Source organism: Neopsephotus bourkii, unplaced genomic scaffold, assembly GCF_033783945.1.
Source record: "Neopsephotus bourkii isolate Nb327-2 ecotype Australia unplaced genomic scaffold, CSIRO-AGI_Nbou_v1 NB_1234, whole genome shotgun sequence".
Lineage (NCBI taxonomy): Eukaryota > Metazoa > Chordata > Aves > Psittaciformes > Psittacidae > Neopsephotus > Neopsephotus bourkii.
The window spans coordinates 4,187,469-4,211,640 of record NW_026901719.1 but is presented as its reverse complement, the minus strand read 5'-3'; the positions used below and the strand labels follow the sequence as shown (position 1 = coordinate 4,211,640).

The following is a 24,172-nucleotide window of genomic DNA, read 5'->3' as shown; positions in this document are numbered from 1 at the left end:
GGACATTCAAAAAATGTAAATGTATTTTAGAAGTGCATATAATAGAATAGATTGAAGAAAAAAACTTTGTATGTTCCCTGCCCTGCCTCCTCGCTTTTCTTGGATGTCATCTACTGTAATTTTTACTGGAATACTGATAGTCCTAGCTAAAGCTGTTTTCAACACTACTAAGTTGAAATGGTATTAGCACCTAGTATTTAGCCAGTGCAGTGAAGCCAATATCCAGTAAAGCATTTCTTGTAATACAAGGACTGGAAGATTGCATCTTGCCTGTGCCAGGAAATATTTGCAAAATCTTCCCGTTGTTGATGCCACAAGTTCCTGTATTCCTACTAGCAACAGAAGTCAGTATGTCAGGGTCTTCAGTACAGAGGCAGAAGGCAACAGAGGCTTACACCTCCAGGCTATAAACTGTCAATTAAAACAGTCATGCAGAGTACTGTCAGTACTACTGTTCTCATCCTTCTAACATGTTGAAGTGAACAGCTAGTACTAGAGTTGAAAAAGGGAAGGGTACTCAATGTAAAATAAGCCCTGTGTTTGTCTGTGTTAAGTATTCTTTTGGCAGAAATGCCCAATTAATTTATTCTAATTAATTGATCCTAATTATTCTCCACACTGTTGAATTGTTCAATTAAGTATGTCTACAATGGTAAAGGATCTTTTCACACTCTAAAAATCTGTAGTTATTGAATTTATTTTATTTTATTTTTATGGGATGGTTAGAAAGTGCCTGTTCTTTTGAGATACACATTTTGCAAACTGTGAACCTGATCTGGGAGAACATAAATATGTAATTGCTTTTTTGTGATACTGATGTAAGCAAATACTTGACTCTAGATTTATGTTCAGTTTTAGCAAGACATTTTCAAATTGGAGCATGCAAAAAGCCTAAGAAATTGCAGAATTAAGTCGTATGTGACCATATATGCTGGTTTGTTGACTTCTTCAGAATTCCAAATTTTCCTTTCTTTGACAGGTACTACAGATCGAAAGCATGAAATCAAAAAGGTGCCTCCTGAAAGGCCAGAATGTCTTCCTAACCGAACAGAAGAAAGAGGTACGAAATGTGCTTTGCTGCCTGCTCTCTGGAGTGAGACAGGGAAATGGAGCTGATGCGCATCCTCATTTCTCAGTTTCTGTTTTCATTAAGTGCATTGTTTGGATGTTTATTTCGCACTCTGATAGATCTTTGATGTTGCACATTTTAGAAAGGATCTCATTGTTGCCTTAGAACTAAATTCAGGATATTCAATTGTACCAATCCAGAGCTGGTAAGCACTTGCAGCCTCACCTGAAGTCAAGGCGAAATACGCTCTCAATGCATAAAATGCTGTCTAAAGCTCTGTGCTCAGTAAAACACAGGTCCTTCATCAAGTAAAATACCCCAGATTAGTGTCTACTTTTTTCTTAACATCTATATGCTTTGGTTCTCTAGTTGAAAGCAGGGTTGGTGGTTTTCCTGCATCACAGAGGGGTTTTGTGAAGATCTAGTCATCAATGCTTATGAATCATCCCATTATCATAGTCACAAAAGTCATTGGCAAGCCTGTGAAGAAATGAAAAAAATCTGTCCTCAAAGCCAGGTTTAAACATTGCAAGGAATGGGGGGCAGTACCCCACAGAGCAGTGACAAGCAAATTAAACCTTTAATGGTTTCATTGCCTTCATTGTACATTATGAATAGTTTGGGGATAATACACTGAATCTCTAATGGTGTCAAGTTTCATACGTTTAAGCAGATTCTTAGATTATACAGACAAGTTTGTTTATAGGTTTTCTTAACTTTTAAGTATTCAACCTTGCAGTCTTCTAAAAGGCACGGGTATGCACATGTCTAAATGCATTAGATGCAATTACAACTCAGTGCCAGAACATTCAGACTTTGCCCAAAGATCTGTTTCTGGATATATGCCTTAGTGATCTGAGAGGTGTTTTAGCAGTTTCATCTATGTATGTTTATTTCTGGCTATGCATGCTACTTCCTGTGGTTATCTTAGCAATAAAACCCTTTGCATTCCATTTTGGATTTAAAAAAAAAAAAAAAAGCTGTCAAAATGGTGGAGGAAGTACAGACATGATACTGTCCAAGGGTATAAATGTAGGTAGCTTTTCTAAATGTTGAAAAGAGGTTGTAGGAGTCATGCCTACATTGCTGGCAGGGATTGGGATTGCTCAGTGAGGTGTGGCAGCAAGGGTGGCACAGCAGTGTTCTTTACGCTGTGTGTTGGTACACTGCCTAGGCCGTCCCTCATACATAGTTCGGATTCTTGGACACTGGTGAAGTATAAATCGCCATAGGAGTAAGGGTGTAAAAATTACACAGTACGCTGGAAAAGCGTCAGTGTTACAGAGGAGCCAACAAATTGCATCAACTGAAAGTGTACTGAAAAAGGGTGTATGCCTGTGGACAGTCACTGGACTATTCCAAATCTCATGTGAACTGTGCTTCTGGTGATTTATTCCATGATCCTCTCAGACTGAAACCTAGAACCCATTAAGGAATACCCTTATAAAAATACCATGGAGGAACACTGCCAAGACCTCTTACATATATACAGAGATGTAATACTCACGACATATTGTAGACAGTGTTATCAAGGGAAGTGGGTGTTGACATAGTAGGATACAGAGAACAAAACTTTGGTCCCTTTGGGAGTTTTGTCCTTTCTTTAAGAAGAATCAGGTTTCCTATGGTGTGGCAAATGTGTTTACATGTTTCTTTTGTATTATTAATTTAGAGCATATTATTTACAAGAGTTACTCATATATATTGTACATCGCATGCTCACAGGCATTGCGTGTTTGGCATTGGGCATTAGTATTGTGGCACTTCCCAGCTATGCATAATCAGTTCTGCAAATGATCTGTTTTTTTACTGATAAGCTGAAAACTTCAGTGTGTAAGTCTGTGCTTAAAAATCTAAACAAAAAGTCTGATTTTCCTGAGGGGTTTACATCCTGCCAAACATTGCTAGATTTTAATACTTGTATTTTCATTTAACTGTAGTTCACTTGAAACACACTTTTATTTTCCTCCCAGTAATGGTATGTCTCTGTTTGCTCAAGAGATGTTAAGGATATCCAGCATAATTATTTTTGTGACCTTCAAACTTAATATTGTTTTATATTAGAATTCGATATAAGTTGTGCTCATGGGATATTGTTCCACATGGTACGTAAGTTGTTGCCATTCTGACTTTTTACACTCAGAAATCAGCATTCCTATTCAGACACTGCACACACATTTTGGCCAAGAGGAATTACAGACAAGAACAGTCAGGCAGGGCAAAAAACTGATACGTGGTAAACATCTTATGTCAAATAAAGTATTATTTAGAACAGATGTGGAAAGGAGATAAGCTTTCTGTTTGTATACAGTGTATGTACAGTTGAAGATTTCTTGTTTAATTGTAGACTTACAAGTGCTAATGCATTCCACTTAATAATATCTGTGTTCTTTATTCCTGGAAATAATTGATTTAAAGAAAGATCAGAGAGAGAGCAAAAGCAGTTAGACTTGCAGAAGCCTTCAGTTCCTGCTATACCTCCGAAGAAACCTCGGCCGCCCAAAGCAAACTCTGTGAATAGACCTGGTACCTTGCCCCCAAGACGACCAGAAAGACCAGCTGTGCCTGTGACTCATACAAGGTACTGTTCTTCCTCTGTACACTGATTTTGGGTTTAGTGAAAAAAACATAGAATCATAGAATTTACATACATTTAAAGAATTTAGATTTTACAGTTAATGCCACAATTTATTTTACGGTAAACTATTTAAAGGACAAAGGAAAAAAAAGAAAATCCATCTAGTCATCTGGATGATTCATAATTATCTTCTCAAAAATAATAGTTTTAGATTGTTCATTGCTGATTCGTTTCTACTGAAGAAAACACTGTTATTGTAACATCATAGTTTCCACTGCAGAATATGTGGGAAATACCTGCATCAGTAAGTTAAACTGGTGTTGACTTTCTTAGTTTACCCCAAATTTTTTCAGCTTAGTCTTGGCACTAAGTAACTGCAAAAGCTTGGATTGTACTGAGGAGCAGCATTAGATAATGCGTATTTCAAATACTGTCAGTTTGGTTTCAGTCTTTTTTCTTTCATCATTTTAGATCAAGTTTGAGCCAAATACATGTGTCTTCATACAATGTTCTTTAAGCTGGTGCCACTGCAGAATGCTGCTGTCAAATATGTATGTTCTAGTGTTGGTTGTTATTCTATAGTTACATGATGCTCTTTATCAAAGGTGGTTACAGCCTTTGAGGAGCACTGAGAAGTTGGCCTTGCCAACATAATTCCATTTAATCTCTGTAGAGCTTGGAAAAGCAGAGGTTGCAGAAATTAAAGGCCTTGCTTGTAGTCCTAGTGAAGTCTAGATGGCTGCATTAGTCATCAGCATCTGGGTTGTGCACTCTAGACTTCCTTTATGCATAGTAGATAGAAATAGGTGAAAACCATAAAAAAGCAGTTGCCTAAAATGGGAAAGCTGCACATCTTGCAGAAGTACTAGAATACAGGCACAGAAATAATTTTACTATTAGAAAAAAAACATAACTACCATTGAACTACTGGAGTTCAAGTATACTGATAGTGAATTAAATACCAATATGGAATACAGCGTAGAGTGGAATAAAATCCTAGTCATTGGTTCCTCTCGTTCCTCCACATATAATACGTCAAACAAATGCTCTCAGAGTGGAATCTGAGACATATAAAATTAAAAACTGGGGACTGTCTGATGCTGCCAGTTTCATCTTACTGAAGTGCTTTGACTGTGCTGTCAAAGTGTGTTGACTTCTCTGAGAGAACTCACCCTTCCTTCCTAGGTGCTACTGTCACAGTTTCTTTTGGACTTTTTGGCTTTGAACATGCTTGCCTAGTTATTCCAAAATATAGTCCACACCTGCTGGTCACTTGGGCATGTCTGGAAAAGCAAGTATTTGCTATGATCTTTAGGTTTAGCTAAGTAATGTCTTCTTGGCAAGACCAATACGTAGCCTAGTGTTCAGTTCACTGGCTGGGTGCACAACGGGCTGGGCATACAACGAGGTGGCTATTCTTTTGTCCTGTTCATTGCCTGGAATATTTTAAACACATTGTAAATATTTTAAACATTTAGAGCTATGGAGGGGTGTTTTATTGCCCTTCTCATTTCCTTTTTTCTAAGTTCAAAATTAACAAAGTGAGAAAGCAGATCTAAACAGTAACCCTGTTGTGTTCTTTAATTGTCCAAACTCCTCTGTGTCTAGCACAGGAAAAAAAAAATGTTTTTTGCTTTTTATCTAATACTGTTGTATTTGAAAGGATTTTATATGTAACAGTATTTAAATCAAAATTTAGAAGGGAACGTGATTTTTAGTGTGGTGATGATGCATGCTGATGATCTCAGTGCTAGTAGTTTCCTAATGAATTTCTTCAGCAGCTAATTCAAATTAATGGATTTACCTCATATAGCTCTTTTGCCTGGTAAGCTCTAGCTTGTAAGGTGTCTTGTAGGAAGAGAGCAGGAAGTTCACATAATTAAATAATCCATGGAATAGATGTCAAATTACTTGAATAATTAAGAAATGTGAAACTTCAAATGGAAGCAGTCACTTCAATAAGTGCATTTTGGTTTTAAATCAGTTCAGTTTTATAAGGTAGTGAAGACTTTTAAGACCTGCTGGTATGCATTTTTAGATGTGAAAAACCTAAGGCAATTACAATAAAAATTGAAACAGCAGAATTTTTGCTCACCTGTCATGGCTTAACCCCAGCTGGCAGCTCAGCCCCACACAGCTGCTCACTTATTCCCCAACAGTGGGATAGGGGTAAGAATCAGAAGGGCAGAAGTGAGAAAAATCATGGGTTGAGATAAAGACAGTTAAACAGGTAAAGCAAAAACTGTGCATGCAAGCAAAGCAAAATAGACTTCTTTCAGCCTGTCCCATCGGCAGGCAAGTGATCAGCCATCCCCAGGAAAGCAGGGCTCCATCATATTAACGGTGACTTGGGAAGGCAAATACCGTAACTTTGAATGTCCTTCTCGTCCTCCTTCTTCCCCCACCTTTTATTGCTGAGCACAGTGTCATATGGTATGGGATATCCCTTCGGTCAGCTGGGGTCAGGTGTCCTGGCTGTGTCATCTCCAGCTTCTTGGTCCCCCCCCACCTTCTCACTGGCAGGGCAGTGTGAGAAACAGAGAATACCTTGACACTGTGTAAGCCAAGCTCAGCAATAACAAAAACACCTCCCCATGTTATCAACGCTTACTTCATCTCAAATCCAAAACAGCACTGTGCAGGTTCCTAGAAAGAAAATTATCTCAGCCAAAACCAGTACATGATCCTAGGGGGGTGAAATTGCTGTAGTTATAAAGTGAGTTCTGTGAGATTTCCATGGCAGCTACTGAGCAGAAGAGAGTTTTTATTTTTTCTGTTCTGGGTAAGTGGCTTGCATCTTATATATCTCACTGATTTTTTCTGGCAACGATTGCTATTCTGTTTAAATGTAATAATTCTTCCCTGGAGGCAGGTTAGGGCTTCAAGGGCAAAAGGAAAGACAAAATCCATGTGAGACAGAGAACAGATGTCCATTTCTTCCAAAGGCTTCAAAACTTATTTAACCTGTGATTATACAACTTAAGGATGAGTCAGCTCTCTGGAGTAGGCAAGCCATAAAGACGTGCAGAAAGTACATTTTTACAGTCAGTCTAAACCAATCTGCCTCCATGCTGCTGCTAACTGTGGCAGGTTCCCTCTCCTGGCAGCCTGTGTCTGTAGCCTCCCTTATGTTAGCACCAGCATTTGTGCAGCCGTTCAGCCATATGGGTCAGGGAGTTGCTCCAGATGGCAATTAATCAGTTTGCAGTGGGATTTGTATTAGTGTGAGGTTTCTTTCAAGCTGATCATAGAATCACAGAATCATAGAATAGTTAGGGTTGAAAAGGACCTTAAGATCATCAGGTTCCAACCCCCCTGCCATGGGAAGGGACACTTCACACTAAACCATGTCACCCAAGGCTTTGTTCAACCTGGTTTTGAACACTGCCAAAGATGGAGCATTCACAACCTCCCTGGGCAACCCATTCCAGTGCCTCACCACCCTAACAGGAAAGAACTTTCTACTTACATCCAATCTAAACTTCCTCTGTTTAAGTTTGAACCCATTACCCCTTGTCCTATCACTACAGACCCTAATGAAGAGTCCCTCCCCAGCATCCCTATAGGCGCCCTTCAGATACTGGAAGGCTGCTATGAGGTCTCGACGCAGCCTTCTCTTCTCCAGGCTGAACAGCCCCAACTTTCTCTGCCTATCTTCATATGGGAGGTGCTCCAGTCCCCTCATCATTCTTGTGGCCCTCCTCTGGACTTGTTCCAACAGTTCCGTGTCCTTCTTATGTTGAGGACACCAGAACTGTACACAATACTCCAAGTGAGGTCTCACAAGAGCAGAGTAGAGGGGCAGTTTGCTAGGAAATGTATCTGTGCAAAACAAAGTATATTGGTCAAATGTTCATTGCCAGTCAGCCAAGAAGCTAAGTTGCTTCTTAGAGATTTACAAACACATAAGTGATTTTTAAAAATAAATTAAAGGCCAAAAAATAAGAAAACTAATTTGTGAGGTGGATCACTTGGAGAATATTCTTATCATCTCACCAATTAATAAATGTTTCTAGGAATGTGTTATATTTCTACTGTTTCCTTCCTGATGCAGACTGCTTGCCATATTTACACCTGTGTAGCACTCCCTTTTTTTTTTTTTTTTCAGGTCATAAACTGCTTGCCTATCTTTTTTATTTCATAGAACACTTATTGCCCTACCACAGTGTCTGACAGGCTATGTGTTCACTTAATCTGTGACTTCCTCCATTTTTTAATACAAATTTTCAGACTTCCTGAACTCTGAAATAGGGTTTCCAGCAGCTTTGTGCTTTGCTCATAAATGGCTGCCATGAGTTGAGGTTCAGGCCATCTGTCATCAGTTTATGGCATCAAAAGCAAAGACAAATTAAAAAAATCAACAAGATTCAGGAAGTCACTATGTATTTTACTTTTGATGGCTACTTACTGCTCTTCATAGAAATGCATCCCTGCCTGGGTTGTTTCAGGGACAGATCTATATTTTTACCCATAATTTAGGTACCTTACATACATCATAATTGTTACAGTGCTATGCTGGGAATAGTCATTGTGGAAAAACTATGATATGTGTTAGGTGACCTGATAACGAGTATGTACAATTTACTGCGTTAATTGGACAGGTGTTATAACAGTAAATGTCACAGTGATTTGTCTGTGTGGCTTGTGCAGTGCCAAGCTACTCACCTGCCACTTGCCCTTTTTAAATTAAATGTTTCAGTAGTTGCATTATTCTAGTAAACTTAAATAGTTGTGTGATAGAAAGTTCTATAAAGAAACAATAATCACATTGCATGTGTTTGATCTCTTGTTAGATTTAAAAATAGTTCCTCTGCATAAAGTATCACCAGTCCTTACACTTGCCCATTCCAAAGACATTTCAGAGTAGATGATCTTGGTTTTTTAGACCTGTGGAAAAATATTAATAGTCTAATCTCATGAGCAACATGCAAAAATGTGTTAAGAGTAGCTACATTTATGAGTAAATACCAGGAACCATTGAAATGCACAGTGCTAGCTTGAGATTCCCTCCCTTTCTGCACTATTCTAGATAGTCCATTGCTGTAGTTTATGCAAGGCAATTAATTAGAAAAAAAAATTAAATAATGTATTTAAGAATGTCCCTTTGCCCTTAGATTTCCTTCACGCTGAGATGCTGTGAACATCTGAAGAATTATTCAGGACACTACGGTGTCTAAAATAGGCTATTTTGACAGGTGTTAAGGAGAAATGAGATAAGGTTAATCTACAGCATGTCTACTTACTGGAGATTGTCTGACACATTGCTATTACTCTGGTGCTACAAAGGAAGAATATTTCACTCTCTCATTAGTAATTGCAAGTTAGCTATTAATTTACTGTAACGTGAAAACTCCAGTAAAATATCTGTTCTTCTTGATCCAAATGCAGGAGTGATAGTCCAAAAGTGGAATTAGTGGGCAGTACAGTATCCGGCACTCTAGAGAAAGACTCCTCTGAAAGAAGCAATGACATTGGTAAGTTATAGTGCTTTTTAAAGTTTACCTAAGAAGTTTATGGTGCAAATTTCTGCTTTTTAGTGATTTTGTTATGATTTAAAAGGTAGATTGAGGGTTTGGCAATGTATGTGAGTGCATTTATATCATGTTTTAATTGCAGGATTAAAGGATCATTTGTGCTTTACTTAAAAAGTTTTATCAGGGTTTTGTGTTTAAATAAAAAAAATAAAAAGGAAATATGGAATGGTGAGCTATTTTGAATAGGAGGGCTTTTGTTATTTCTGTTTAAAAGTCTGAAAAAAGTGAGAAGGCCAACAATAGTAAGTCATACTTGTTTAACAGATGTAATATTAGTGCTGCCCTACTTTTAATGCTACAAAAGATTGTGGGTTTGGTGCAATTAGTAACCTTTACCTTTTCTAATACTTAAGAACAGAGACCCAGTTCAGGCCAATTTGAATAAATTTTACTGCAAACACCAATTAAAAACAGTCTTAATTTCTCTTGAAAATAATAATCTATGTTTCTGTAACACAAACAGTTTAGTCAGGAAATCACCTGGAGACGAGTAACAAGAGGTTATTTTTCTGTCTTCTCTCATCCTTCTTCCTTCTCAAGTTGGCAGTGCAGGAGAGATGTTTGCTGGGGTTGGTGCCACAGTAAATGGCACTTGGAAAGCAAGGTGCTCTGACTCTTGCCCCAGGGCTGTAAGCAAAAGCCGGGACAGCCATCTTCTACTCCTACTTAGAAATACGTCGGCAGCAGCTGCTGCCATCACTCTCCTCCTGCAGTCGCAGCTGTGCCATGAGACCTGTTTTTGTATAAGGCAGAATGAGGGTACCCTGACCGTGTAAGCATTGCTACCTTTCACTGGTACCCTTAAATGTTATTTCAGTATGGCTGGTTTCTACCCAGACTGCTTTATTAATAAAACCTCTCTGTAAAATAGTATACATTCAACAGCCAAACCTGACTTTTCTTTGGGCTTGAAAGCAGAGCTATGGTTATAGACAGAGTGTAATTGCAGTGAAATCAATTCCTGAATTAATTTCACATAGGTTTATAAGCTTTCCAGCATCCGTATGTCTGCTTTTTTTTCTTTTTTTTGACCTTCTTCTGTTGGTATGGTTTATGATAGTAACATTCTTCTGGAGAAGCAAGTATTATGTTTTTCCGAGATTTTTATTTGGGATAAACATGGAAAACTAGAAGCCTGTGATAAATTTCATGCATATTTTCATTGTAGACATTCCTATGAAAGAATCATGTGGAAATACAGTCAAATTCTACTATTTAGTGTTTGTTACCCATGTTTACAAATTTGCTTCAAAGCATGTAAGCCTTTGCTTATTTGAAAGAGAAAGCTATAGCTGCAGACAGGATATAGTGGTGTGATGGAAGTAAACTTTTTTAATTCTTGTTCTAATTTCATAGAATCATAAAATCATTTCCTTGGAGTCCTTTTCATGATAAAATCTTACAGTATTTTGTGTTGTTGGGGGTTTTTTGGTTTGGGTTTGGGTTTTTTGGGTTGTTTTTCTCTCCTAGATTTTTCTAACAATTTATAAAAGGTTTGGTAGGAAATTTGATTTGTAATAGGCTTCGTTAGTCTCCAGAATTTAGGGGGTGTGGGTTGTTTTGGGTTTTTTTTTTAATGGAGAGTAGGAGCCAACAAGACTCCATAAACCAAACCACACACACAACATGTTGCAAAGGGTTTAGCTGGTGACCTCCTTTTACCACTAACAAGGGGAAACTCTTGAGCCCAAGGCTGAAATAGTGTGAACACTTAAATAAGTATAATTTGATAGGGTCAAACCAGAATGGCATTTACAAGGGCAAATCATGTCAGTCTAGCCTGTTAGACAACTCATTAAAAGAAAAAAAAGGAATAAATCATGATTTTGGAATGAAAGTGAGCACAAAGATCATAAATGTTATAAATTTTCAGGAAGCTTTTGATGGCTCATGTAAAATATTGTTAAAGAAATAAACAGCCTTTTAAAAGAGGGTAGAGCAATAAATGAGAACTTAATAAGCCAGAACAATTCACAGTGGATTAATGTCTTTTACTGTGAGAGAAGGTTTGGAGTTCAGGACACTTTATGGGGCAGAGTAATGGGAAAGAGTTATGATAAATGTGTTAGATTTATGATTTATTTACAAAGAGAACAATGGGTTGGAGAAATCATGTGGCTAAAATAAGTTATTAGTAAAAATTGTAAATGACTGAGTGGAGTTCTCCAGTGTATTCCAAAATACTGATGCCTCAGGCGGTGTGAGTCCATATAATACTTAACTATGATGTATGTTACTGGTGTTGCCCAGTGTTGTGTACTTTTGGTAGGACAGGCTCATCTTCTCTGAGATTCGTCCTTCTAGTAAAAAATGGATCTGATTAAATCTATCATTTGATGTCTTTTCATCAGTCCAAATTTACACAAAGAATTAGAGTGGGCCTTTGTGACAGACAAGGTGGGGCAGCTCAGGTGTACAACCATTCTGGTTACTGGGATCCTCTTTATTCCGCCATTAACTCCAGTGCCATTCCTGGGCTCTTAGAGCTCTTGGGGGAACAGAGGAAAAAGCAGTAACTAGTTGCAAGTTGCCTTGCCCTCTTCCATGCTTATGCCAATTACTGGTGGTGAATCATGGACTGAAAATGAAGACTACAGAACTCTCCTGCCTTTTGTGGACTGGTGATGTTAAGCTGGATAATGGTTGTCACTTTCTTATCTCCATAGTTAGTCTAAAGCTCTTGTTCTTTTGTTCAAAGCAGAGATGTACAAAAGCACTGCATAGAGTTTTGGTTCTAAAAGCAAACCATACAATAGCTGGAGGGAGAGCACTTTGCCATCCTGTAAAACCATTTTTAAGGATTTCTAAGTTGGTTCTTTTCTTCATCGTGGTGAGACCGAAACTTTTATAAGGGAGGAAAAGGTACAGGGTCCTTCCATATGCAGTCTCCCCAAAAACAAACAAGTGATCAGCAACAACAAAATCAGTAATTCCATCCATGATTGAGAAGCAATATGCAGAGGTGAATTGGGGAATTCAGGTTCAAAACTTGTGTTCTGTCTAGGTCTCCAGTTCTTGATCAGTGTATTAAACATTGCATGTTTCGGAAATGGCATTTTTCTATTTATTTGCTAAATAATATTACAGCAGTGGATCAGTGTTGTCTAAACAGAAAACTCCACACCTTTAAAAACGTTCTAACCCAACTTTACCAATCAGGAAAGTCACAAATGCTGAGGTGATGTGTAATACTGTACATATCACTCTGTCAGTTGCATATATGAAAAGTTATTTTTATGTAGATGTTAGCACATGGCTTGATTTCACTAGCATGTTCTGCAGAGTTGTGACTTGACATTTAAATTTCTTGATGATAATACAGAACTGATTACAATTTTGCAATCTGTTCTGACAAGAGCAATTCCTGTTCAGCAACATCTCTGCTGATTATAGATATAATGGCAGCTATTACCACTGTTGCTCATGCCTTTGCTTCTTTCCACAATCCTTACAAAAAACATTGAAAAACTAGCCTTCAGAATATGCTATTTACAAGGAACCATTCCCCATTCCTCCTCACTTCTTTTGTTTTCTTTTTTCCCTGTTTTCAGTGATGCCTTTACTTTCCTTTCCACACATCTTTCATCCAACTTTTCCTATTTACACCTCTTTGCCATGGGTAACTCTTCTTCATTTCATGAGGGTAAGGCACTTTTTTTCTCCTTTTCTGTCCTGTCTTTGCTTTACTTGACAGTATCTAGCAAGCAAATACAAGAAGTATTTTGTAGAACACCTATTTTATACATGGCTATTATACCTTTTTTTTTTCTTTTAAAAGTTGAGCCTGAGTGTACTGTCACAGAAAATCTTTCACCATGGCATTGAAATTAGAATTAATTATAATTTATTATTGTACCGTAAGAAATTTTAGCAGTGGGCATGACATGCACACACAGTTTGTCAATGCTGTGGTTTCATTAACCTATTCTTACAGACAGATGGTGTCATTGCAAAATCTAGTGCATATTTTTCATTATGATGTCCTTACATGTTCCAAAGCAAAAAAACATTCAGTAACATGCTAGGGTGGTTCTCTAGTTTGAAAGAGATAAAACAAAACAAAACATAGAAATCTGAAGAGCACTCACTGGCGTTCAGTGGAAAGTGCATGGTTGTGTCACCCAAGACTTTTATCTGCACTATTGCTATGGTTAAATGCCAGTACTTGCACCCATTGTTACATCTCATGTACCAGTGACTGCTCTGGACTGACTAGGGCTTTTGAGCTTAGTTTAAAAGGCTTCTAAAGCAACATAAGCTACACTGAAGCCCCGTTCTACCAACAGAATAGTACTCCTTATGTAGGATTACATTGATTTCAACATCTTAAATTCATGCCTTATTGCCTAACTTGACTTTTTTTTTTTTACTTTCACAAAGAATTGTTACATCTGAGGTCCAGGGTAATGACAGAAACATCTAGCACATATAATAGCTTACTAGATGAAAAACTAATGCTTCCAGAAAATTACTGAATTATGCCAGTTAATTATTGGTATTGAGTTATTTCTGCAAGTGAGGATTTTAACTATATATATACACATACACACTTTGGAATCCAGTGGTGAAACAAGTCTTGTCTATCTGAAATAGGCTTGCTTTGGAATCATCTAACACTTAAAATCATATGGATATAGGCTGAGTGACTTAAAGAATAAGCCACAAAGAAATAAAAATAGAAAATCTACTGTGGTAATGCTCAGTTAATCCACATGAGAAGCGGTTTCAGTGCTTTGCAAAACGACTGAGCTGCACAGGCGCTTCCCACACAGAGCCAGGCAGACACATCTTTTCAATATTTTTCCTGGCTCTTTACATATTTTGCATAGTATTTATGAAAGCAGTTAATAATCTTTATCAGTGCTAACATAAGGCACATATGCCTTCATTGATTCCTGCTTAAACATATAGTGTTGGTACGAGTTTTCTTAGGAGATTCTTTGAAAATTGGTTAACATGAGTCCATTCTTCAGCGTTTCTTCAGACTTCAATCTTCAGAGCATTTTCTGGTGGATCATGGAGTATTGGCCGAACCCACATTAGTAGCCGTACTCTTTTTTTGTCTTTCCTTCCAAGGCTGGTTCTAACTTCCCTGGAAAGGTGGCTAAAAATCCCCTACTTGAAAATATCTAATAAACAAATAAAAAAAATCTTCAGTGTATCTTGTTTCCTTGAACTGTGTTCGTAATTCTTCTAGAGCTGTAACATGTTCATATTTGTCCAGAGAGGTTATCACTGCACCTCTGGAAGAAAAAGAGATCTAATAAGATTTGGGCCACACTATGGAAAAAGATGGGGAATATTTCCAGTTTAAAGCTGTAGAATGGAGCAGGTTTGTCTTTAAATCATAGGCTGTTATACTGTGAGACACTATAATTATTTTGCCTGAAGGCACAGAATAAAAGTTGGAAAAAAAAATACTGGTAAGTATAAGAGTTGGAGGACAAAATGTGACTTTCATAATGAAGACTGAAGTCTGCCTAAGCAGTTATTTCTTTCTATGCTGCTGTTTATGCTAAGTTTAATAGAGTGAAGCAAAGGAACAGAATTACCTAACTGGGTTAAGTGGTAATATTTATGCCAATGAATCAAAACTACCCATAAACATAGTTGTGAATTGTAAATATTGGGATATGTTAACGTATCAGGTTTATGTTAATGGTTTATTACATAAAATAATTAGGTCTCTTGCCCCAGAGGGTCCAAAAAAAGCCAGTAAACCAGAAATTTAAACCGTTCTCCATGTGTGGCAAGTTGAGGTGCATGGAAACAGCATATCCATTTCTTCTAGCTCAGTTTTCTTGACCTTTCAGTTCTTTCTTGGCATCTTCTGAATCGTTAAAAATAAAATCCTTATGAGGGCACTGGCAAGTGGTTAGCAAAGCTCATTATGGCAGCTTCCTACATTCAGCTATTAAAACCATAAAAGTTAGGACTGAAAAGGAATTATTTATATGTACTTCAGGAAAGGTAGCTGTCCAGTGATTGTCCTGAGAAGACAGGTGAGCTAAGCTGTTTCCCTTCCAAGGGAAAGAACCATATGGGCAGGACTCCCTGACTCATTACTGTTATGCTCCTGAACTCAGTAACCCTGCATCCAGGGAGCTCTCCTACTGAAAGTCCATTACACAAATATTAAAAAGAGTCTGCAGTTCATTATGGATGAGATTCTGCTGATCTGACCCTGGCTGGGAGCATGGCTGTATTTCTTGAAGGGTACAATGCTATTCAGCATTAAGGGAGTAGCAAAATCTGGATGCTTGAAGTAGTTAAAATAATTCTGGTCTTTTGAAAACTTCCAGTAATATTCAGCATGGTTAATAGTTAATTAGTGATATATATTGAACAGACATTAATGCAGAAGGTTTCATCTGCAGTATCTCTCTCGTTTGACCACTTTCAAGATTATTGGGTTTAGACCATATATATATACATATATATACTATTTCCCAAGCCTGTTGTCAGTCTTTTGAATGTATTGAAGATGATTTCTACCTCTGTGGCTTTTGTGCCATATTATCTTTAAATGAATTGAATGCCACCTTTTCCTCATTTCTTGCAGCCCTGCTGAATTTCTGTTCTATGAAACCTCACTGTTAGCGTTCTGAATGCATTGATTCTGTTATCCATCAGTTTCCATTTCAGTTTTCTCAATGTGAAATCTCTCTGCTAATTCAAAAAACTTTCTGTCTTCATTATATATAAATCACTTTGGTGCCCAAAGACTAAAAAAAACCCGCCGAAATGTAAGATAAAGTGAAGGCCGGGTCACATTTTATGCCAGAATTGTAAATGCAGGGTCAAAAACAGGGAAGGAAGGAAGCATTACCATTTAACATTTTCTCTCCGGGTTTTTTTTTTTGACAGGGGGAGAGGTTGAAGGTTATTTTCCAGGAAGATACAAGTCTAATGAGCCAAGAATGTTTTTCTTAAATAATTGTTTTCTTGGATCTGGGCATGCTTTTAAAAACATCATCATTGTGTTTTAAATAACTGTCTTTCCAAATGAACACAGCAATGGGGAAAAATATCCTATTCTTAACTGACTTGGAAGAATACCAGGGAATAATTCTTGCACAGCTAACATTTTTCATATTCCTTAAGTATGTTTGCTCAGTAAGTCAGACATTTTATTGTGTACTACATTGCTATATTAGAATTACTCTATCTTTCTTACCATGTCATGACTTACTTCATGAATTACTTGCTTGATCAGTGAGACTGTAATAACGATGAATGTATCTATTTATAGAATCACAGAATCAAGTAGGTTGAAAAAGACTTTTAAGATCATCAAGTCCAATCTTTACCACAGGACTGCCAAGCCCACCACTAAACCATGTCACTAAGGTCAAACTGATCTCCCCTCAAGATCTCCTCTTATGGCTCCGCTTGCAGCCACCCCTCATCCACACCCATAGTGGCCTACACTGTATAGCTGCCACACCTACCACCCATGGCGACTCCTCCCACCCCATGGCTGCCTCTGCTTTCTGCTCATGATGTTCCCTCATGATCTTCCTTCATGGCTGCCCCTCACCTCTCATGGCGACTCCTCACATCCCATGGCTGCCTTTGCTCTCTGCTCATGATCTCTGCTCACAGCCGCCCCCACTCGCCAGTCATGATCTCCCCTCATGAGTGCCCCTGCTTTCCCCTCATGATCTTACCTCATGGCCACCCTTCCTCTCCCCTCATGATCTCCCCTCACGACAGCCCCTCACCTCTCGTGGCCACCCCTTGTCTTCCCTCATGATTGGCCCTCATGGCCTCTACTTCTTTCCCCTCACAATCTCCCCTCATGACCACTACTCATCTCCTCTCATGGCTGCCCCTCCTTTCCCTTCACAAACTCCCCTCATGGCCTCCATGGTCCCTCATGGCCACCACTTGTCTCCCCTCATGATCTCTCCTCATGGCTGCCCTTCTTTCCCCTCACAATCTTGTCTCATGACCATCCTTCCTTCCCCTTTATGATCTTCCCTCCTGGCTGCCTTTCCTCTCCCCTCATGATGTCCCCTCACGACTGCCCTTCACGCCTCATACCCACCCCTCCTTTCACCTCATGATTTCCCCTCATGGCCGCCCCTCCTTTCCCCTCACAATCTTCCCTCATGGATGCCCTCATCTCCCCTCATGATCTTCCCTCATGGCTGCCCTTCCTTTCCCCTCACAGTCTCCCTCCATGGCCACCCCTCCTTTGCCTTTTATGATCTTCCCTCATGGCCACCCTTCCTCTCCTGTCATGATCTCCCTTCGTGACCGCCCATCCTTTTCCCTCACAGTCTTCCCTCATGGCCACACCTTCTCTTCCTTCATGATCTCTCATTGCTGCCCTTCCTCTTCCCTTCACAACTGCCCTTCACTCCTCATGGCCATCCCTCCTTTCCCCTCATTATCTCCCCTTACGGCCACCACTTCTTTCTCCTCACAGTCTTCCGTCATGGGCACTCCTACTCTTCCCTCAGGATTTCTATCATGGCCTCTTTTCATCTCCCCTCATGATCTTTCACTCATGGGGAGATCATGTCCCCTCACAATCTTCCCTCCCGGCTGCCCCTCCTTTTCCTTTGTGGTCTTCCCTTGTGGCTGCCCTTTTCTCGTGATGATCTCCCCTCACGACCACCCTTCACCCCTCATGGCCACCCCTCGTCTCCCCTCATGTTCAACAGTGTTTAAATTAGTATTTTCCAGGTTTTGTACAACAGCCGCATGTGTGCACTGCAGAGCCTGTTTCCACCTGTAACAAGGATTAACCAATAGCCATCTACTTTATTGCGCACACTCCCTTCCCCACTCCCTGTACTTCTGCAGGCTCCTGTGCCTCCTTTTGCTTCTCTAACTGCGCAAGCCTCACCTACTTAGCTACAAGACCAGATTACCATCAGAGCAGCCTCCTTTCTGCATATCATGGAGGTGGGTGTTCAGCATGTTTTGGACCAGGATCCAATTCTCTCCGATGCTCCATTCTCTCTGTAAAGCAGGGTAGGAAATGCTCCTTCCAAGAGATTCTGGAAGACTTGGTCTATAATTGCTTGTAAACCACAGAAGTAGTAAGTGATACAGAAATCCAACAAATATCAACTATTTTTTGCTTAGGGAGCGGCATTGTTAATTGATGGGTGCCCTCTGTGTTCTGTGTGTTCAACAGAACCTTCCCTGCTGTTTTAAACAAGTAAACACTGCTGGACTAGGGCCAAATTCAGGTCTGTTGGGTGCTGCTGCTGCATTACTGGCAATTAGCATGGATGTGAATACAGTAGACCGCACTTTATTTTTAATGGCTCCATTTGGTCCAGCTCAAGCTGGATGGTTTTACATTTAGTATGCAAATGAAAGTTCCTGGTTTCCGATAGCTACAGAAATACAAGCTAAAATCAGATATCTGCGTTTAATGACCTCAGGGACTATAATACAGTCACAGCCGTATAACCTTGCTTTCCATCAGCAAAAAATAATTGAATAGCCAGTATGAGTGAATTCACTATTGAATCTAGAATATAAATGAGAGTAAAGCAGAAGTCTCTTGGGTGGTTGTGTTCCTCATTTTACTAGTTACCAGTTTGCTAGATGGTAATTTTCCTGATGACCGTGGAATATGGCGATAGCCTCAGGTGCAGGGTGGATTTGAGAGTGAGAAACGTATCTAAATAACAAGAACAAACTGGAGGGTAAAGGGTGTATGGAAGTACTGAAAGTGGATTTACTATTTTAACATTGTACCAAGTGTTGTCCCTCACACTTAAATAGAATTTCATTTATAGTATCAGCTGAATGGCTGTGATTTCACTAGTTTGGCAGAAGATTCTACCTGTGGAACCCTTCCGACCTCTGTTCTGCTCTTTTTATTTTTTTAATTTCAGGACAGGTACAGGCTGCATGTGTTTATTTTTCTAGCTATTTTATTTTTTTCCTCTAGCTAGGAAAAAAATGAAGATTCCTAGTATTTCTTGATAATAGAAACTTTGCACAGAAATGCTTATCTTTCATGGTATTCATAAAATGCGTGGAGCATAAAATTTTATCTGCAAGTGCTTATGGGTCTTAAGGACAAAAACGCATACACTCTTTTCATAAATGTATTTTACAATTTATGCATGAATATTTGATTATTCTGATCAGACATAGAATTCTAGGTAATTATTAGTCTATTTAAGCCAAAGAAACACATTGAATTAATGCCTTCACTATTTTTTTTTCATTGATTGTTTTCCATATTGGAATAGATGCTTATCTAGATGCTTATCTAGATGCTTATGCTTATTTGGTAGGAACAGAGGAAGGGATAGTGGTGCTTACCACAGAAGCAAGCAATACAGAGAGAGAGGGAAGTCATGCACTGGAGCTTTCCTAGGCTCCAAGATAATTTCAGCCATTTGCTGCCCCCCAAAGCAGTAGTCTGCTCTTCGTCTCAGTTTTTAGCAGCTCATATCACTCCTCTGGTACTGATACTGATCCTTCCTTCAGCGTGGGTGTTTTGGTGGCTGGACACCTGCTGTTGGAAAATGAGCTGGATTAAAACTAGCTCAGTAAAAAAATGTAGTAAATACAGGTGAGAAACAGTGGCTGTGAGAAGTGGAAGGATTGCTTCAGTCTCCACTTGTATTTATGTATGTGAGCTTCATATATTTATAAGCAAGTGTATATTTTTGGTGGCAATGTATTCTTGCTGTGCAACTTAACAAAGTAACACATTGGGAAAAATAAAGACTATTAAAATACATCATTGATTTGCTTTGTGATCTTATGCAAGTCATTTAGCTATCTCACACATCAGCTTCAAACTGGATGTTACTGGAAACTAGCTCTTACAGTTGCATTTTTTTTTGGACTCCAGGTAGGTTTTGTGCTGTCTGCTAATGTTCATTTTTACTTTAAAAGCACTGCAGCCTTACCTAATACATTTGTCTTTGCATTGCCAAATTTCCCTTGACAGACTGGGTGACCTATCTTTGCATGTAGATTGCAACAGTCAACAAAAAAGCAATTAAAGAAATACCTGGTAGAGGACAGTGGGGTCACTTGTTATATATAAGAAGAGTTGCTCCAAAAATAGAGCTGTACTTGGAGGTGAATAACCTTAGTCTATTTCAGGGCTATTGAAAGAGGTCTCTTTCTTTTTTTATCTCCCAGAAATGGAAGAATATTGCTGAATAAGGAATGTCTGATCCCCTTTGCTTCCTAGGTGCCAAATCATGGGTACTTGGATTCAGCTTGTGTCCTTCAGCACACATAACTTATTGCACAGGCCTGTTAATTCATCTTTCCATTGTGTAATTTTGTACAATGGTTGTAATATGGCTGGATCTTCAGAGATTCGTTGTTCTATCACAGTTCTGAAAATTAAGTGTGCAGTATATATAACTGTTAAAAGCTATTTCTTCCTACATATGTGCAATGAAAAATAGTCTCTGAATAATGAATATTATTCCAGTATTTGATTAATGTCTGAAAGTAATTTTACAGAATTTTTGTATCTGTTGTCTAAAGTGCCTCTTGTAGGTTTTCTGACTCATTTCTGCATAACATATGCAGTAGGGTATTTTGAAATGGAGGTGAGTGAAACTGATATAACCCATAAAAATAGATGAATGGTGTTAAGCCATTTGATTCAGGCACGTAATCACAAGCTGTGGTATTCCTTCAGCCTTCACATCGTTCTTTCACGTAAACATGCTACCACGTGGCTGGATTCAGTAAACAGTTCCCCAGTGCCTTTCACTAAGTATGAAGACACTGATAACTGCGTTTGAGCAGACCTGTTGTTCTTGGGCTCTGTACCGCTTCAGGAGCCTGTTGGCATTTTTATTTACCATAACCTCTAGACTACAGGAGGGAGATAATCTTCTCACCTATAGCTACTAGAAACTATGCTTCCTGCAGGAGCCTACAGATCACTTACAGCTAGTTCATTCTCATTCTGTGCTCCCCTAAGCAGTTGCTGCAGATGCAGGACTGACAGTACAGTTCTTGAGATGTGTGCACTATCTTACCTCTGCAGTTGTTCAAGAAAAAAAATTATTAAGCCCTTTAGTAGCAAAATGGAAATTTTGAAAGTGTTTATTCCAAGCCATACAACCCATGTCATTTAGCTTTCACTACAATGAAAATAAAGCCAAAGACTCTACACATTCTCCCTCTGCTTTAATGTGTTTGAGAGGGAAGGGTAATTTTACTTAGTAAGGGTGACTGGATTACAGCCACCTTTGACTTCCAGGTTTTTAGTGTCATCAAGGTGGCTAAACATGTGCAGAACACTGTGACACAGTGTGGAAAATGGGATTTGGTTTCTTTGAAATTAGAAAAAAAAAAGAAAAGTGATTCTTTCCCTTTGAGGACAGTTTCCAGAAAACCTATTCAATTCTGTTTTATTTTTAAGACTTGGAAGGTTTTGACTCTGTAATACCAATTGCTGAGAAGCTTAATCATCCAACTACAACTAGACCAAAAGCTACTGGCAGGCGACCACCCTCCCAGTCTCTCACATCTGTAAGTTAATTTTCCATTTCTCTTAAAAATATTTTTTTCTGATTTTTCACCCCTCCCCCCATTTGCATTCCCTGGTGTTTTACTACATTTCCACAGCCATCCCTGCACACGTACAGTGAGGCAGAGAAATGCAGCTCAGGAAAATTAGTGTCAAAAAGCTGACAGTGTTCTGAATACTGATGTTTAAAACATTCCCTCCCTTATAAGATTTGTAACCCCTTATTTGGGTGCTGCCAAGCGTTCCTTGCCAGCTGTGACTGAGGCCAGAAAAAACCTTTCTAAAAATCTGTGAAATAAACTAGTTTGTGCTAAGTATTAAGGATTTTGAAAGTGATTCTCAAAAGAAGCAATTCCTTTGGTTTCTCTAGGACATTTAGCAGATTTTGAGCCACAAACAGACCATTTCAGCCTTTGACAGCTCTCCTTGAGCCATCATGTGTTTCTTCACATTAAGCTCACAATCATACATATAATGGTGATTTAAATTTCACACTTTAATATGTGTCTTTGAACACATCGATCTCATAAACCATACTTGAGAAACCATTGCTTAGTTTTTTTAGTGTCATCTTCTTTGGGGTTTGTTCATTTCTGTGCTTTTTTGCATTCTGGAATATCAGAATGACAGCAGCTACTTATGGTTGCCCATGTTCATGTTGCTGAAGAAAAAGTGGAGGGAAACAAAAAGGCTTATTGTGAAACTGATAAAATGCATAAAAGAAAGCTTTCAAAATTGACTATGTACATAAATACAGAAACGTAAAAGACAACTGAAAAGTTTTTTTCTTCCCCTGTCAAATCTCTGGGGAGAAGAACAAGGGGTGGAAAAACCTTCCCTGTTTGTACCTTTACAGAGGCCATGAATAAGGCAGCCCTGCAGCACCAGCAGTGACCATGGGCAGCATCATGAGTCCTTTGAAGAGCAGCAGAGTGAGACCTGCACTGAGCAAAGCCATGGCAGAGCTGCCCAGGTGGCAGAGTTGGCATCCCCCCAGCACAGTGCTCAGTGTCCTAGCTAAATAAGCTCTTCTTATGGACAGGAAGGTGGTTTTTTCTTACAACATAATGCAATGCAAAGATGTAAATTAATGGTGGATTCAAGTCTTCAGTGTATCTTATTTCATGAATGCTTTGAAAGTATTCTAGCCTTGCAAATAAGGTGTAAAAAAGAAGGGTGGGAGAAGAAAGAGTCCTGGTTTTAAGTATTACTACTTTGAAAATGATAACTAAAAGAAAAGTAAAATAAAAATGTCCTCACATAATGCTCTTCTTCTTCCTTTGTCAAATTATTGTACAGTGAAAATACCTGCTTTTTTCTTCTTTTTTTTTTCCCTTTCTTGTGGTGTGTGTGTTTACCTAGTCATCCCTTTCAAGCCCTGATTTCTTTGACTCCCCAAGTCCTGAAGAAGAGAAGGAGGAACATATTTCCATTGCTCAGAAAACTATTGAGGTGTCAAGGAAATCAAGAACTGTTACAATATCGCAAGTAAGTTAATTGGAATGTGTCTGCTTAACCTTATCATGTGCATATTCACTTTTTAAAACTGTATTAAAATATTTATTTTCAAATTTTAAATCAACAGTCACCTGGTAACTAGCCTTTAAAGAAGCTTGAAATGGTAAAGGTTACTAAAGTTTGTTCTATGTCTGGAATGAATTGCAGAGTTCAGATGTCTCCATAGCCATACTGTGAAAAAAAACCACCTTCTAGTGTACATATATTGCACAGAATGAGAGAAGCTAGGGAAATAAATTTTAGAAACACAGGCCTTTCAGAACAGCTGTAAATTCAGTTTACATTAGAAGTTTATAAGTAAATACTACTCTTTGACCCACTCTAATAGTACATGAATTGAAGTTTGCAAGTATGATCACTTTTTATACTGATGCAATTGCATTCATTTTATAGCCTTGTGCCATTCTTACTGTATTGTGGTAGAAAACTGTAGGATAATCGATTACAGAAAGAGTGGGTATATCAGGCTTTAGAGGTTGGAGCTATTTTTTAGTACATAAGGATATCTTTAATAATACAAGCAATACATTATAATAGTATAGCAAAAGTGTTTGAAAGATGGAGTCATCAAATCAAGGCACTTCTGTGATGAATTTATAATGTTTTGCTATATAGCTCCCTCTTCTGGGAGCATGTGCATTAAGGAATACTCTTGGGCCATCATTTGTAAATTGTATGTTTGTGCCAAGGATGTATATGATCTTCCTGTAAAACAAGATGACTGCTATCAGAAAATAGCTGCTTGAGGCTTTAATGTTGATACCAGTTAAGCTCTGGAATAAGGTGTTCAATGTGGCTGACTCCAGTTGTGCCTTTCTCACTTGCTCTGGGTTCAAGCTCAGCCTGACATCTCTTTTCAGTGAAAACGAAACTTGCATCTACTGATATAAAGATTATTATCCATGAACAATCCACTTATAGGTTCTCAAACATGCACACATATATATAAAATGTTAAAAGAGCATCATTAAGGTCATGAAGTCAGG

The 24,172-nt window shown here is 38.6% G+C and overlaps 1 protein-coding gene across 8 annotated transcripts in view; it reads left to right on the top strand.

The window, feature by feature from the left end:
- Positions 1 to 24,172, top strand: part of SH3KBP1 (SH3 domain containing kinase binding protein 1) — a 226,209-nt gene that overhangs the window by 196,043 nt on the left and 5,994 nt on the right. For all 8 annotated transcript variants that reach the window (XM_061364578.1, XM_061364576.1, XM_061364577.1 and 5 more), the window contains 5 exons: positions 980 to 1,060; positions 3,488 to 3,650; positions 9,036 to 9,121; positions 21,561 to 21,670; positions 23,031 to 23,156. In XM_061364578.1, coding sequence (XP_061220562.1) covers positions 980 to 1,060; positions 3,488 to 3,650; positions 9,036 to 9,121; positions 21,561 to 21,670; positions 23,031 to 23,156 — 566 coding nt within the window. The remainder of the gene's footprint in view (positions 1 to 979; positions 1,061 to 3,487; positions 3,651 to 9,035; positions 9,122 to 21,560; positions 21,671 to 23,030; positions 23,157 to 24,172) is intronic.